The 14,059-nt window shown below is 46.5% G+C and overlaps 1 protein-coding gene across 3 annotated transcripts in view; it reads left to right on the forward strand.

Annotated features, from left to right (window-relative positions):
• The window catches only part of ZNFX1 (zinc finger NFX1-type containing 1), a 27,994-nt gene extending 13,958 nt beyond the window's left edge, over positions 1-14,036 (forward strand). For 2 of the 3 annotated variants that reach the window (XM_059036019.2, XM_067014041.1), the window contains 11 exons: positions 54-185; positions 1,621-1,769; positions 2,354-2,503; positions 3,814-3,928; positions 5,006-5,256; positions 6,356-6,495; positions 7,475-7,629; positions 8,006-8,151; positions 9,358-9,468; positions 9,817-9,912; positions 10,529-14,036. In XM_059036019.2, coding sequence (XP_058892002.1) covers positions 54-185; positions 1,621-1,769; positions 2,354-2,503; positions 3,814-3,928; positions 5,006-5,256; positions 6,356-6,495; positions 7,475-7,629; positions 8,006-8,151; positions 9,358-9,468; positions 9,817-9,912; positions 10,529-12,970 — 3,887 coding nt within the window. In that variant the 3' untranslated portion in view covers positions 12,971-14,036. Of the gene's footprint in view, positions 1-53; positions 186-618; positions 682-1,620; positions 1,770-2,353; positions 2,504-3,813; positions 3,929-5,005; positions 5,257-6,355; positions 6,496-7,474; positions 7,630-8,005; positions 8,152-9,357; positions 9,469-9,816; positions 9,913-10,528 lie in introns of those variants that run through there. The other variant, XM_067014042.1, reaches the window with a different exon arrangement.
• Positions 14,037-14,059: the final 23 nt, after the last annotated feature.

Here is a 14,059-nt window from a genome sequence, read left to right on the forward strand (position 1 = left end):
TCCTTTTAGAAAGTCTCTAAGTTTGTTAACTCTCCTTTTTCCTTGTTTTTTAGGCAAAACCTATGTGGGTCTAAAAATTGTTCAGGCCCTTCTAACCAATGAGGCTGTTTGGCAAATTAGCCTCCAGAAGTTCCCCATCTTGGTTGTCTGTTATACTAATCATGCTTTGGACCAGTTTCTGGAAGGTAATATCTGTAGGCAAAATTGTTCTCTGTTGGGAGTTCCCTGGTGGCCTAGTGGCTAGGATTCTGGGCTTTCACTGCTGTGGCCCGGGTTCAATTCCTGGTCAGGGAACTGAGATCCTGCAGGCTGTGCGGTATGGTAAAAAAAAAAAAAGTTCTCTATTAAGACATTTGTAGTTGAACCATCAGCAAGTTCAGTAGCTTTCTATTGCTCTTTGGATAAAGTCCACAACCTGAAAGGCTGTGTGTGGTTTGCTCCAGCCTAATTCTGAACCTCATCTCCTACCTCTTCCCTTGTTCTCTCTAACTCCAGCAACCCTGACTGTCTACAGTTTCTTGACTTCCTCCAGCTTCTCCCTTGGCCCGTGCTGTTCCCTCTGCCTAGCATGTACTTTTTCTTTCTCCTGCTGTCTCCATCTTGATGCATCCAGCCTGGATGGCTCCAGCTGATTCCTCAGGTCTCACTTCATGTGGACTTGCCCTCTTGGCCCCAGACAAGGTTAAGACTCCTTTTGTATTTTTTTTCTTCAAATACTTAATTAGCATATATGTACCAATTTATTTGTATGTGTCTCTATGGTCCTGTTTCTTGCTGTATTCACAGATCCTGGCACATACTAGACACTCAAACAATACTAATTGCATAAATGAATGAACAAGTATTTGTTTTTCCTTTGGAAAATAATGCTTAGACTATTATTTTCCACTCTTTCATATCCTCCTTTCACCTAGATTAAATCTTCCTTATTCCTAGAGTATCAGTTTAAGTTAGATCCTCAAAAATTAGATCTCTACCCCACCCAAACGAGTTAAGGTCCCCTGTTGTACACTTTTAGCATGTATTTATAGTATTAAGTTTTATTATGATAAAATGTTTAATATGTATCCTCTCTGGTAGACTGAGAGACATGAGAACAAATGAGGAACTGAGCCTGTGTTTTGACCACTGTATCTTCAGAAACGAACACATGCCTGGCACATAATAAGCAATCAGTAAATATCTGTAGAGTGAATAATAGAGAACATTTACTAATGCTTACTTTGGGCTAGGCCCTCCCTGGGAGCTATAAGGATACTCTCTCGTTTATCCAGACTATAGCCCTATAAGGAAAGTATTAATGTCTTCAAATCACAAAGAAACTGAGGCTCAACTTAAGTAACCTGCCCCAGGTTACATAGCAGTAAGTGGTGCAGACGAGACTTGGGTCCCCAAGTGTCTGATTCTAAAGCCTGTGCTCTTAAGCACCACACTTTACTGCTCTGCAGGTCACATCATCTCTGGGGCCTTCTTGTTTACTGATGGGGTAGGTTCCCTGTAAGTACCAGTTTGTACCCTAAGGGACCAGCTGCAGCAACATCCCCAAACATATACAGCTCTCACCTGAGAGAATCCAGCATAGCTCCTGTTAACTCTGCCATGCTCTTCTTTGCTCCACAGGCATATCTAAGTGTCAGAAGACCAGCATTGTGCGGGTGGGTGGAAGGAGCAACAGTGAAATCCTGAAGCAGTTCACCCTGAGGGAGCTGAGGAACAAGCGGGAATTCCGCCGCAACCTCCCCATGCACCTTCGAAGGGCCTACATGAGTGTAAGTCCCAACTTTGGAGATCTGAGGTAGCTCAGGGGAGAACTAACCAAGATAGCAGTGGCTTTCTGGGTAGGCAGTCCAGGGGAGATAGGGAAGCTCCACAAAGCTGTGAAGGACCCTGGTTCCTTCCAGCATTCCACTTGGGTAATTCTACGGTGTGATTTTTGCCCTCATAATCCAAGATGGGGAAAGGACAGAAAAGGGCACACCACCCCTCCCAACCCCTGCCAGGGCCTTAAAGCTACTTCCCCAAAGCCACCCATAGCACTTTTACTTAACAGCCTGTTGACCAGGTAAGTATCATCTTCTAGCTGGGCAGCATTGTGCCCAACCAAAACTTTGAGTTCTTGTTACTAAGGAAAAAAGAGAGAGGTCTCTACCACTATATTTGGCTTGTTTTTCTGTTGTATTATTTGTTTTCTTTTCTTACTAGTTGGTAGGAGGTTTTGAGACATTTTAGATATCAGTCCTGTGGTTTCAAGACTGGCTGTTCCTGTGTTAGCTTTGTTTTCCCTCAAGGCAGAGACTGAATTTGGGGCATGATGATACTTCTTCATCATTTTTTTCCCCTCTGTTCTTGATAGATCATGACACAAATGAAAGAGTCAGAGCAAGAGCTGCATGAAGGGGCCCAGACCCTGGAGTGCACCATGCGTGGCGTACTACGGGAACAGCATCTGGAGAAGTACATCTCCCTCCAGCACTGGAAAAGCCTGATGAATGGACCGATACAGGTAGGGGTCATCTTGTGGGGCACAAGCATCTCTCTTGTCCCCATATTTGGCAGCAGAAGTAGCAGTCCAAAGCATTAGCTATAATCTGCTAAGATGCTGCTGTGATGTGAAAAATTCCTTTTTGTGAGAAAAGGCAGCTGAATATACTAGTCAGAAACAAGACTCTGGAGCCAGTCTGCTGGATGTGAATACTGATTTTGCTCTAGGCAAGTTACTTAATTTTCTTGTTCCTGTTTCCTCTTTTATAAAGTGGGGATAGGGACTTCCCTGGAGGTCCAGTGGTTAAGACTCCAAGCTTCCACTGCAGGGGACATGGGTTCGATCCTTGGTCGGGGAACTAAGAATCCTGCAAGCCGTGAGGCGTGGCAAAAAAAAAAAAAAAAAAAAAGTGGGGATAATAACATTAAGTTGAACCACGTGAAATTGCCAATATTTTTAAATTTAACTTGCAAAAATGACAGTTTCTTACAGATGAACTTAATTCTTAGAGGATTGTTATTGAATAAACAAGTCAATATTTGTAAACCTCTTGATTTAATAAGTGTGCTCTAAGTGCTTGTTAAATTAAACAAAATCATAACGAGGCAACCTAGCACGTATAGAGGGCCTGGGATTTGACAGACTGGTCACACAGACTTGTGACTTGAGCCAGTGTGATCCTCAGGTCCCTCAGCAGTCAAGCAGGAATAATAATAATGCCTGCCTTCAAAGGATATTATAAGAAGTATCTGCTATCTGTGTATTTTTTTTTTCTTTGTTGGCTGTACTGCGCGGCATGCGGGAATCTTAGTTCCCCAACCAGGGATCGAACCCGTGCCCCCTGAAGTGGAGCACAGAGTCTAAACCACTGGACCACCAGGGAAGTCCCTGACACGATCTCTGTAACGTGGTTGGCCAGGAATCCAGTGAGATGGTAGCTCTACTATCAATGGGTTGGTGATTTCCAGGGTTTCAAGCCCCAAAGCCTAAAAGGGTCAGTCAGAGTCCTATAAAGGACTGAAGCAGCCTAGATGTGAGGCGTTGGGAAGTAGCAAGGACTGAGGCAAACTGGAAAAGGGGTGGCAGCAGCCCACTTCAGCCATTTGCTGCCATTTAGGAACGCAGGCTCATTGCTCCCATAGCTCCTGATTTTTTCAAAAGAGGCAGGATATTTTTGTTTTTAAATCTATACAAGTCATATTAAATGATCCAGTTGCCCAAATGTTGCATTTTTAAGAGAATTTTAAGGGAATTACCTCTTGGTCCTTTGAGAAGACCTTTCCTCATGCTAGTTGTCTTAGAATTCTCATGACTAATAATTCTTTCCTCAGAAGAGCGAATGGGTTTGCTTCCAGGGCTGGAAGCATTCCATGATGCTGGAGTGGCTGGGTCTGGGTATTGGTTCTTTCACCCAAAGCGTTGCTCCAGCAGGACCTGAAAATACAGGTAAGAGGTGCATGTCTACCTAGAATCACATCTTAAGGTGGAATATGGTAAAGACTAGAAGAGCAGGACTTAAAAGTAATGCCCAGAATTTATAAAGAGCTATAATCAATCAGAAAAAGACAAATAATAGCTTAATAGGAAAACAGATAAAAGACTTTTAATAAGCACATCACAAAATAAATCCTCATGGTCAATAAACATGAAAAGTGCTCATTAGAAATGAGAGGAATTAAAACTACAATGATATACTATTACACACCTACTAGATTGGCAAAAATTAAAATGTTTGATATAGTCCCACATTGGAAGATTGTGGAGCAGTGGGAACTCTGATATGAGGCTAATGGCGATATTAATTGGCAAAACCACTTTATGATAATAGAAAAGCAGAAGGGACTCAAATATCCAACATCCACATTTGTACACCAAATGGATAAATTACAGTCTATTCAGATAATGGATACAACTGAAAAGGATTGAATTGAATTCAGCATATACAGCAATATGCATGACTCTCAAAAACATTCTGAATGAAAAAAGCAAGTTATAGGAAAATGTTGATATATACAGTACGATTTTATTTATATAGAGCTCAGAAAAGTCAAAACTAGATGATGTGTTGTTGTTTGAAGATATATATACATTATATATGAGGCAAAATTAAAAGGAATGACTAATATAGAGTTCAGGTTAGTAGAGCCCACAAGGGTCTTCAGAGAAATTGGTAACTTTCTGCTTCTTAAGTTGGGTGGAAGGTACTTGGATGTTCATTTTATATACTTTTATAATCCTTTAAGTTGCACATTTACGTTGTATACTTTCCTTTGTATATGTATTTTACATAAGTAAAACCTTCCTTAAAAAGGCATACATTCATGTGATTTTTTAAATGTAACAAAAATGTATGCAAGGAAACCTAAGTCTCTCTCCCTTCTCATTCCTCCCATTTCCCTACCCAGAGGTAACCACTTAAACCCCTTAAGAATGTCTTCATGCATCTAAGCTCTTATAGGTACCCTTTTTGGTCCTTTGGCTTCAAGAGTCTCCATCCTTGTCCTGCCTGCTTTCCTCTCTTAGCCAAAGCAGAAGGGGAGGAGGAAGAGGAAGAAGCGGAAGAGGAGGGTTCGCTGATTGAGATCGCAGAGGAGGCTGAACTGATTCAAGCAGACCGGATGATTGAGGAGGAAGAGGTGGTGAGGCCCCGGCGACGGAAGAAGGAAGAGAATGGGGCAGTACAGGAGTTGGCTAAAGCGCTTCTGGCTATGAGGCTAGACAACTATGGCCCCGGGACAGCAGCTGGGCAGAAGCAGCCTGCAGGAGAGTGGGAGGTAAACTCACTTCCTTGTAGCCCCTGCAAGTCCTAACAGAGTGGGAAATGGGAGGTCAGTTATTACTGCCAGGTGGGTGTGGGTAGCTCTCCTGAAGCAGGCCTGAGAGCATCTGTTCTGACCAGAGCCGCAGCCCCTGATTTTCACTCACTTCTGTTGCACCGTATTCACTTCATCCTCATAATTAGCTTAATTTACCCTTTTACAACCTAATCCTAGTATAAGATAGGTCCAGTTTCCAAGAGTATAAAAATTATGGCCTTTCAGAGGGGCCCTGGCAAGAAATGCTAACTTAGAAAGACAGGAAGCAGGTAGCCAAGTGCTTCTCTTGAACTTTTAGAGAAGCGCAGCACATGTGAGTCAGATCAAACACTTACGGTCTCAGTGCTTGGTGGTTTCATGGATATTCTCTTTTCAACTACAAACAAGTCTGTGCATTAAGATTTTAGAGGATTCAAGTAAAACAGAATGAAGTAAGCTATGTAGACTGGATAGAATATTCATCCTTCAGTCACTCTGAAATTTGATATTTCTCTTAGAGCCAGAATAGTATAAATGCCCAGACTTTCTGTCTGTTCCTTCCTTTGGTAGAACCCAGTGGTCCTCAGAATTTACTGTGTCTTACTCTGACAATAGAGCACTGAACCCCACTGATGATTTAAGGGACTTTAAGGGCAGCTTTTTTTTTTTTTTTTTTTTTTTGCGGTACGCGGGCTTCTCACTGTTGTGGCCTCTCCCGTTGCGGAGCACAGGCTCCGGATGCGCAGGCTCAGCGGCCATGGCTCACGGGCCCAGCCGCTCGGCGGTATGTGGGATCTTCCCAGACCAGGGCGCGAACCCGTGTCCCCTGCATTGGCAGGCGGACTCTCAACCACTGCGCCACCAGGGAAGCCCTAAGGGCAGCTTTGAATGCAGCTTTCTCCAGTCTGCTGGAGAGCCCTCATTTAGCAATGAAATATCTGTTAGGAGAGTGTGAGACACTTAGAGAAGTTCATCAGAGATGACAGCTCCTTTCTTGAAATGTGCTCTGGCCCCCGCCTTGGGCTTAGAACCAGGCCCACCTCTACTCAGTGACTCTGACTGGTATTGATATCTACAGGCCCAGCGCAGCCAGAAAAAGAAAATGAAGAAGAAAGTGAAGGTTGAACTTCGCAAGCTGAACACCATGAGTGAGGCCGAGGCCAATGAAATCCAGGATGTTTGGCGGCTGGACCTGAATTCTCGCTGGCAGCTTTATAGGTACTGTGCCCATCCCCCAGCCCCAGCCCGCCCATGTAATTTCCCCAGGGGGTTCCTTTCCTGTTCCTAGAATATAAGGCCTTCAGATCTTCAACATTAGTGTTAACCGACGATTGATTGAGCACCCCACTGTGCTGAGTGCTAGATGCAGCCATGGGATAGAATAGACACGCTTGGTTCTACCCTCACGGGGTTTAGAGGCTATCCAGGAAGACAAATCAGTTAGTTCCACAAATAAAAAGTTACAAGTAGCATCAATACCAAGGAAGAAAAGAGCAAGGAGTGCTAAGAATATTAACATGGGAGCTGAGCTGATCTTGAGATATCCAGGAAAGTGACATTGGAGGCAAGATCTGGAAGATGAGTAGGCATTAATAAGGCCAGTGGGGAGGGGGAGCAGATGAGCTTGCAGGGACCGCATGGGTAAAGGCCTCGAGGGGGAAGGGAGCATGTTTGAGAAATTGAAAGAAGGCAGCCAGCATGGCTGTGGCTCAAACAAATGGAAAGTGAGGTCAGAGAGGTGGGCAGGGGCCAGACTGTGCAGGGCCTCTTAGGGCTGAAGAGTACCACTGGAAGGTTTTACAGCAGAGTGGTGACATGATCTGTTTTTAATTCTCCACAATTACAAGTAATTGTGAGGGGAGGAGTGGGGACTCCAGCAGGAATGGAGTAGGGACAGTTTGTGAGAAATTCTTCTTGAAGCTTTTAAAGTCCCTTGCTTTTGTCCAGTAATTAACCTCTGTTCTTTATCCCCCTCCTTCCTTAGCTCCTGACCACGTATATACATCTCCCTGTACATCATTTTGTTGGCCATTTTGGACTCTTGGGTCCCTGCACATCTGGCTCTCTCCTTTCTCTGTGGCTTGTAACTTCCTCTAGGGTGTAGGTTCCACTTCATGCCCAGGGCACACTGAAGGGGGTTCCTCCACCTTCTCAAAAAGCACATGGCATCCTCTCCCTGGTTCTTCTCATTCTCCAGGCTGTGGCTACAGATGTACCAGGCTGACACTCGCCGAAAGATCCTCAGCTATGAACATCAGTACCGCACGTCAGCAGAGAGAATGGCTGAGCTGAGACTCCAGGAAGACCTGCACATCCTGAAAGATGCCCAAGTTGTAGGAATGACAACAACAGGTAAGAAAGCAGAGTTCACTACTGATGCCAAATGCCTATCAGATTATCTAGGACAAGTAAAGAGAAACTTCTTTAGTAGGTTAGAGGAAAATACCATGAAAAGCTATTGAAAGCAAGCTGTGTTTAGGGTTCTCTTGGTGAAATTCACCCACTTGCTTCTACTGCATTTAGAACCTCAACAGTGACAACATGGGGATGATGCTCTGGAGACCACCCAGCAGCACTCATTCTCATCCAGTGGTCACCGTGGCCCTGGGTGAATGTGAGGACTCGGTTGTAACAGACCCAGGCTCAGGGGTCACCGGTCCAGAAGCCCAGTGGCACAGCGAGTCCAGTACATCCGCTCAGAGAAGTCTCTTTGTTCTCTTGACTCAAGGTGCTGCCAAATACCGCCAGATCCTGCAGAAGGTGGAGCCTCGGATCGTCATCGTGGAGGAGGCCGCTGAAGTCCTTGAGGCCCACACCATTGCCACCCTGAGCAAAGCTTGCCAGCACCTCATTCTGATTGGGGACCACCAGCAGGTAGGACAGGGCACCCTGGAAGACGGGCTGGCTCTCTGCAGGAGTGGAATCAGGAATCAGACAGGAAGACCCTGGTCTCTGCTTTACCAGTCCTCAAGTTTATTAGTGGCTTTCTGTGATACCTCTTTTCCTCACCTCCCATGTTCAATCTAAGAGCAGGTTCTCTTAGATTGGGGGCATGTTTTAGAGGTAGCATTATCCATTTCATCTGTTCCCTTTGCTACTTTTTAATCTACCGTGGCCTTTTAAGTGGACTGTTACAACAGCATGTTCCCCATCCCACTGCTTCCATTTTTGCCACCCTCTAATCCATTCTTCATAAAGGAGCCAAAGTGAATCTTTTCAAAAAAGTAAATCAGGTCATGTTACTCCCCAGCTTAAAACCCTCCAGTGGTTTCCCATTGCACTTAAAATAAAAATCAAGCTTCTGGGGCTTCCCTGGTGGCGCAGTGGTTAAGAATCCGCCTGCCAGTGCAGGGGACACGGGTTCAAGTCCTGGTCCAGAAAGATCTCACATGCCACGGAGCAACTAAGCCCATGCGCCAGAACTGCTGAGCCTGTGCTCTAGAGCCCGTGAGCCACAACTACTGGGCCTGCGTCCTGCAACTACTGAAGCCCACGTGCCTAGAGCCCATGCTCTGCAACAAGAGAAGCCACCACAATGAGAAGCCCGTGCACCGCAACGAAGAGTAGCCCCGCTTGCCATAACTTGAGAAAGCCTGTGCACAGCAACGAAGACCCAACGCAGCCAAAAATAAATAAATAAAAAATAAATTTTTTTAAAAAATCAAGCTTCTTAAAGTGGCCTACAAAGGCCAGTATTCTCAGGGTTCAGCCTGCTTCTCTGACCTGACCTCATACCACCATCTATCTCATTTGCTCACTGTGTTCCCACCCTCTGTTCTTTGTGCTCCCTCTTATGGCTTGCTCTTTGAATGACTGGTGACTTCCTCCATGCTGGTCTCAACCCAGATGTCACTGTTCAGAGAGGCCTATGTAAAGAACCTCCACTCCTGGGCATTCTGTCCCATCACCCTTATTTCTTGGCTTCATGGCCTTTGTCACTCTTTGTCCTTAGCCTGTTAACACCTAAAGCAGTGCCTGGAACACAGAAGCCACTAGAAAAACATTTGATAGGTGGGTAGATGGATGGATGGTTAAAATACATTTTCAGTGGAGAATCCTCAGATGTGTTTCTCTTCTCAGCTGCGCCCCAGTGCCAATGTGTATGATCTGGCCAAGAATTTCAACCTTGAGGTGTCCCTCTTTGAACGGCTGGTGAAAGTAAACATTCCCTTTGTCCGTCTGAATTACCAGGTGAGAAGCTAGACCTTTGTTACTACCAAATGTCCAGGAGAAGGCTCCTGGGAGCCTGCCAAATGCCAACAAGAAAGCTTGGTATTTTTATTTCATTAAAATAATGCTAGTTTAGTAATGATATGACTGTCAGATTTTTTTTGTTTTTTTGTTTTAAAATACCACAAGATAGTTCAGCCTGTGTTGAGTTTGTGTCAGATGAAGGAGCTGTTTATATTCTGCTCTTTTCTCCCGATTATTATTTTCAAATGTTACCTCCCCAGATTTTCCACTAGCAACTTAGTCTTTAGAAAACCGTCCATTTTATTCTCTGCCCATGTTTTTAATGACATACATGTCTTGTTTCAGCACCGCATGTGCCCTGAAATTGCCCGGCTTTTGACACCCCACATTTACCAGGATCTGGAAAACCATCCCTCTGTTCTCGAATACGAGAAGATTAAGGTGAATCTGCCCTACCTGATCTTTCTCTGATGCTGTCAGCAACCTAGGAGGTTATATTTTCCTCAGGACAAAAAAGGGCTTTCAGAAGGGAATACAGCCAGCTTTTTAAAAAGCTACCTATGGGGAATTCTCTGGAGGTCCAGTGGTTAAGACTTGGTGCTTTCACTGCTGGGGCCTGGATTCGATCCCTGGTTGGGAACTAAGATTCCCCCAAGCCATGTGATGTGGCCAAAAACAAAAACAAAAAACAAAACAGTAAAAAGCTAGTTATTAAGAAGAGGAATAGTATATAAGTTGAGAATACAGACCTGGGTTTTTGAATCCCAGCTCTGCCATTTAGTAGCTGTGTAACCTTTAGCAAATTATATACCAATTCTGAGGGTCAGGGTCTTCTTTTGTACATGAGAATAATGGTTGCTGCCTCGTAATATTATTGTATTGAAGGAGATAAGGTATATAAAGCATTCAGCACAGTGGAATGCTCATAAGCTAAAAATTATGGTACAGAGTATACAGAAGCCTTCTAAGGTCCCTCCCTGGAACAGGGTCAGTGGCCAACGCACATGAAGATAGAAAAAACTACCATGAGTGAACCTTCTCTTCTTTCTCTTTCCAGGGGGTCTCTTCCAACCTTTTCTTTGTAGAACACAACTTTCCTGAACAGGAAATCCAAGAAGGCAAAAGCCACCAGAATCAGCACGAGGCTTGCTTTGTGGTGGAGCTGTGCAAGTACTTCCTGTGCCAGGAATACTTGCCCTCCCAGATCACCATCCTCACCACCTATACTGGGCAGCTCTTCTGCCTGCGCAAACTCATGCCTGCTAAGACATTTGCTGGTGTCAAGGTCCATGTGGTGGACAAATACCAAGGGGAGGAGAATGACATCGTCCTCCTCTCACTAGTGCGCAGCAACCAGGAAGGAAAGGTGGGTTTTCTCCAGATATCCAACCGCATCTGCGTGGCCTTGTCCCGTGCCAAGAAAGGAATGTATTGCATTGGAAACATGCAGATGCTGGCCAAGGTGCCCTTGTGGAGCAAGATCATCCATACCCTTCGAGAGAACAATCAAATCGGCTGTGCCCTCCAGCTGTGCTGCCAGAACCACCCTGCTACCCACACTTTAGTATCCAAAGCTGCTGACTTCCAAAAAGTGCCCGAAGGAGGCTGCAGCCTACCCTGTGAGTTCCGGCTGGGCTGTGGGCACGTCTGCACCCGTGCCTGCCACCCCTATGACTCCTCGCACAAGGAATTCCAGTGCATGAAGCCATGCCAGAAGGTGATCTGCCAAGACGGGCATCGGTGCCCCCTTGTTTGCTTCCAGGAGTGTCAGCCTTGTCAGGTGAAGGTGCCCAAAGTCATTCTCCGGTGCGGCCATGAACAAATGGTCCCTTGTTCCATGCCTGAGTCAGATTTCTGCTGCCAAGAGCCTTGCCCCAAGGTCCTGAAATGTGGGCACAGGTGCAGCCACCCATGTGGTGAAGACTGTGTGCTGTTGTGTTCAGAAAAGGTTACCGTGAAACTCAAGTGTGGGCACAGCCAAGAGGTGAAGTGTGGCCATGTGGAGGACCTCAGGTATGACCTGCTAGTCAAATGCACCACCAAGTGTGGCACCATCTTGGACTGCGGGCATCCATGTCTCGGCTCCTGCCACAGCTGCTTCAAAGGGCGCTTCCATGAGCGCTGTCAACAGCCCTGCAATCGCCTGCTCATCTGTTCACACAAGTGCCAGGAGCCATGCATTGGCGAGTGCCCGCCCTGCCAGTGGACCTGTGAGAACCGCTGCGTCCACAGCCAGTGCAAGAAGAAGTGTGGGGAACTGTGCAGTCCCTGCGTGGAACCCTGTGACTGGCGCTGCCAGCACTACCAGTGCACCAAACTATGCTCTGAGCCCTGTGACCGACCCCCATGCTACGTGCCTTGTACTAAGCTGCTGGCTTGCGGCCACCCCTGCATTGGTTTGTGTGGGGAACCATGCCCCAAGAAGTGCCGTGTCTGCCACCAGGAAGAAGTCACCCAAATCTTCTTTGGCTTTGAGGATGAGCCAGATGCCCGCTTTGTACAGCTGGAAGACTGCAGCCACATCTTTGAGGTGCAAGCCCTGGACCGCTACATGAGCGAGCAGAAGGATGACGAAGTCGCCATCAAGTTGAAGGTCTGCCCTGTCTGCCAGGTGCCCATCCGCAAGAATCTGAGGTATGGAACCAGCATCAAACAGCGGCTGGAAGAGATTGAAGTTGTCAAGGAAAAGATCTTGGGCTCAGCAGGGGAAATCGCAGTCAGCCAGGAACAACTGAAGGCCCTACTAGAGAGGAAGAATCTCCTCTACCAGCTGCTCCCTGAAGACTTCCTGATGTTGAAAGAGAAGCTGGCCCAGAAAAATCTGTCAGTGAAGGACCTGGGCCTTGTTGAGAATTATATCAGTTTCTATGACCACCTGGCTGGCCTATATGATTCCCTTAAAAAAGTGCATGTCTTAGAACAGAAGCAAGTGAGGACTCGATTAGACCAGGTCCATGAGTGGCTGGCCAGGAAGCGTTTGAGCTTCACCAGCCAGGAATTAGATGACCTCCAAAGTGAAATCCAGAGGCTCACATACCTGGTGAACCTGCTGACCCGCTGCAAGATGGCAGAGGGGAAGGTGAGAGGCAGCGCAGCAGAAGAGGTCTCCAGAGTCCGGAAGATCCTTGAGGGTACGTGTAAGTTCACCCGGGAGGCTGAACAGTTTGTGCAGAGAAAGATGGAGTCTCTGAAAGCCACGCTTCCCTGCTCTGGCCTGGGCATCTCAGAGGAAGAACGAATGCAGATCGTCAAAGCCATGAGTTACCCTCGTGGCCACTGGTTCAAGTGCCCCAATGGCCATGTCTATGTGATTAGCGATTGTGGGGGAGCCATGCAGAGGGGCACGTGTCCTGACTGTAAGGAGGTGATTGGGGGCGTAAACCATACTCTGGAAAGAAGCAATCACCTTGCTCCCGAGATGGATGGGGCCCAGCACCCTGCCTGGTCTAACACGGCCAACAACCTGATGAACTTTGAGGAGATCCAGAGGATGATGTAGGAAGATGACACAGCTGCCTTTTGCCCCGGCCACCATATGGCTGGGGCCGGCTCCCCCATGAAAGAACCGGTTTGTTTTTTATTACTGTCCTTTTAGTCTTAGCACCTAATTAAGGATCCACTTTTAGGGCTTGCCCACATTTGTTTCTAGATTTACCCCTGCTCTAGAGTAAGCACTTTACCTCCAGAACTGAGAGCGAAGTTAACAGGTCTCTACTCTTCTCTCGTCTGCAAGTTAGTGGACAGACTGCGTGGAGCACGTTTGGGGCTTCCACCTAGGCTACCTGATATCTTTGGATCCTGACTCAGTCAGGTGTTTTTTCCACAGTGCTCCAGAGGCAGATAGGAGCTCAGTGAAGCAGACTTATTCTAAATTGCCAGGACCTAACTTGCAGACTCACTTCCACTCTAATAAACAGAGGCCCGGAGTTGTTGTTTATGAACTGCTTATCCTTTCAAGGAGCACAAGAATGCCTCCTACCTTCCTCCTTGGGCACCCTCATTCCAGGAGACGGAGGCACCTGATAAGACAGACTTCACTGACTAATCCTGATGTTACATATTCACTGAGAGTGGGGGAAAGTGTGATAGACCACAGCTGGGGGCTTATGCAGCAGGCCCAGGCCAACTAAGGAGTGACCCCTGTACCCTTCCTGTGACTTGCACTTTGGGATGGTTGAGGTTTCTTTCCCTGCAATAGGAGAGGCTCAGTAGCTGTGGTGGTTCCCCAGGGCCCTGAAAGGACTAAACTCTCATTTGGTACCAGCAGCGCCTATCCAAAGTGTGACCCTTTTGTCCCAACACCCTCTAGTGCAGCTTTTGCCTGGGCGGGGTTAGCATGCCAGCAGCTTCTGTAGGTCCCAGGTCCATACCAGAAGCCAGCCCCCAGGCCTGCTGCCTGCATACATATTCCCTCAGTTCAGTGTTCCCTAGAACTGACACTTAGGCATCTCAGGTCTTTCTAATCTTGGCAAGAAAACATCCCTTTGCTATGTATACATTTCCTTTTTTGTCTCTACTATGCACTTTAGCCTATAAAGTCAGTTAATAAAAACAATGATTGAGAAAATCAGTGGTCTGTGTTTGTCCT

Source organism: Kogia breviceps, chromosome 14 (assembly GCF_026419965.1).
Source record: "Kogia breviceps isolate mKogBre1 chromosome 14, mKogBre1 haplotype 1, whole genome shotgun sequence".
Taxonomy (NCBI): Eukaryota; Metazoa; Chordata; class Mammalia; order Artiodactyla; family Physeteridae; genus Kogia; species Kogia breviceps.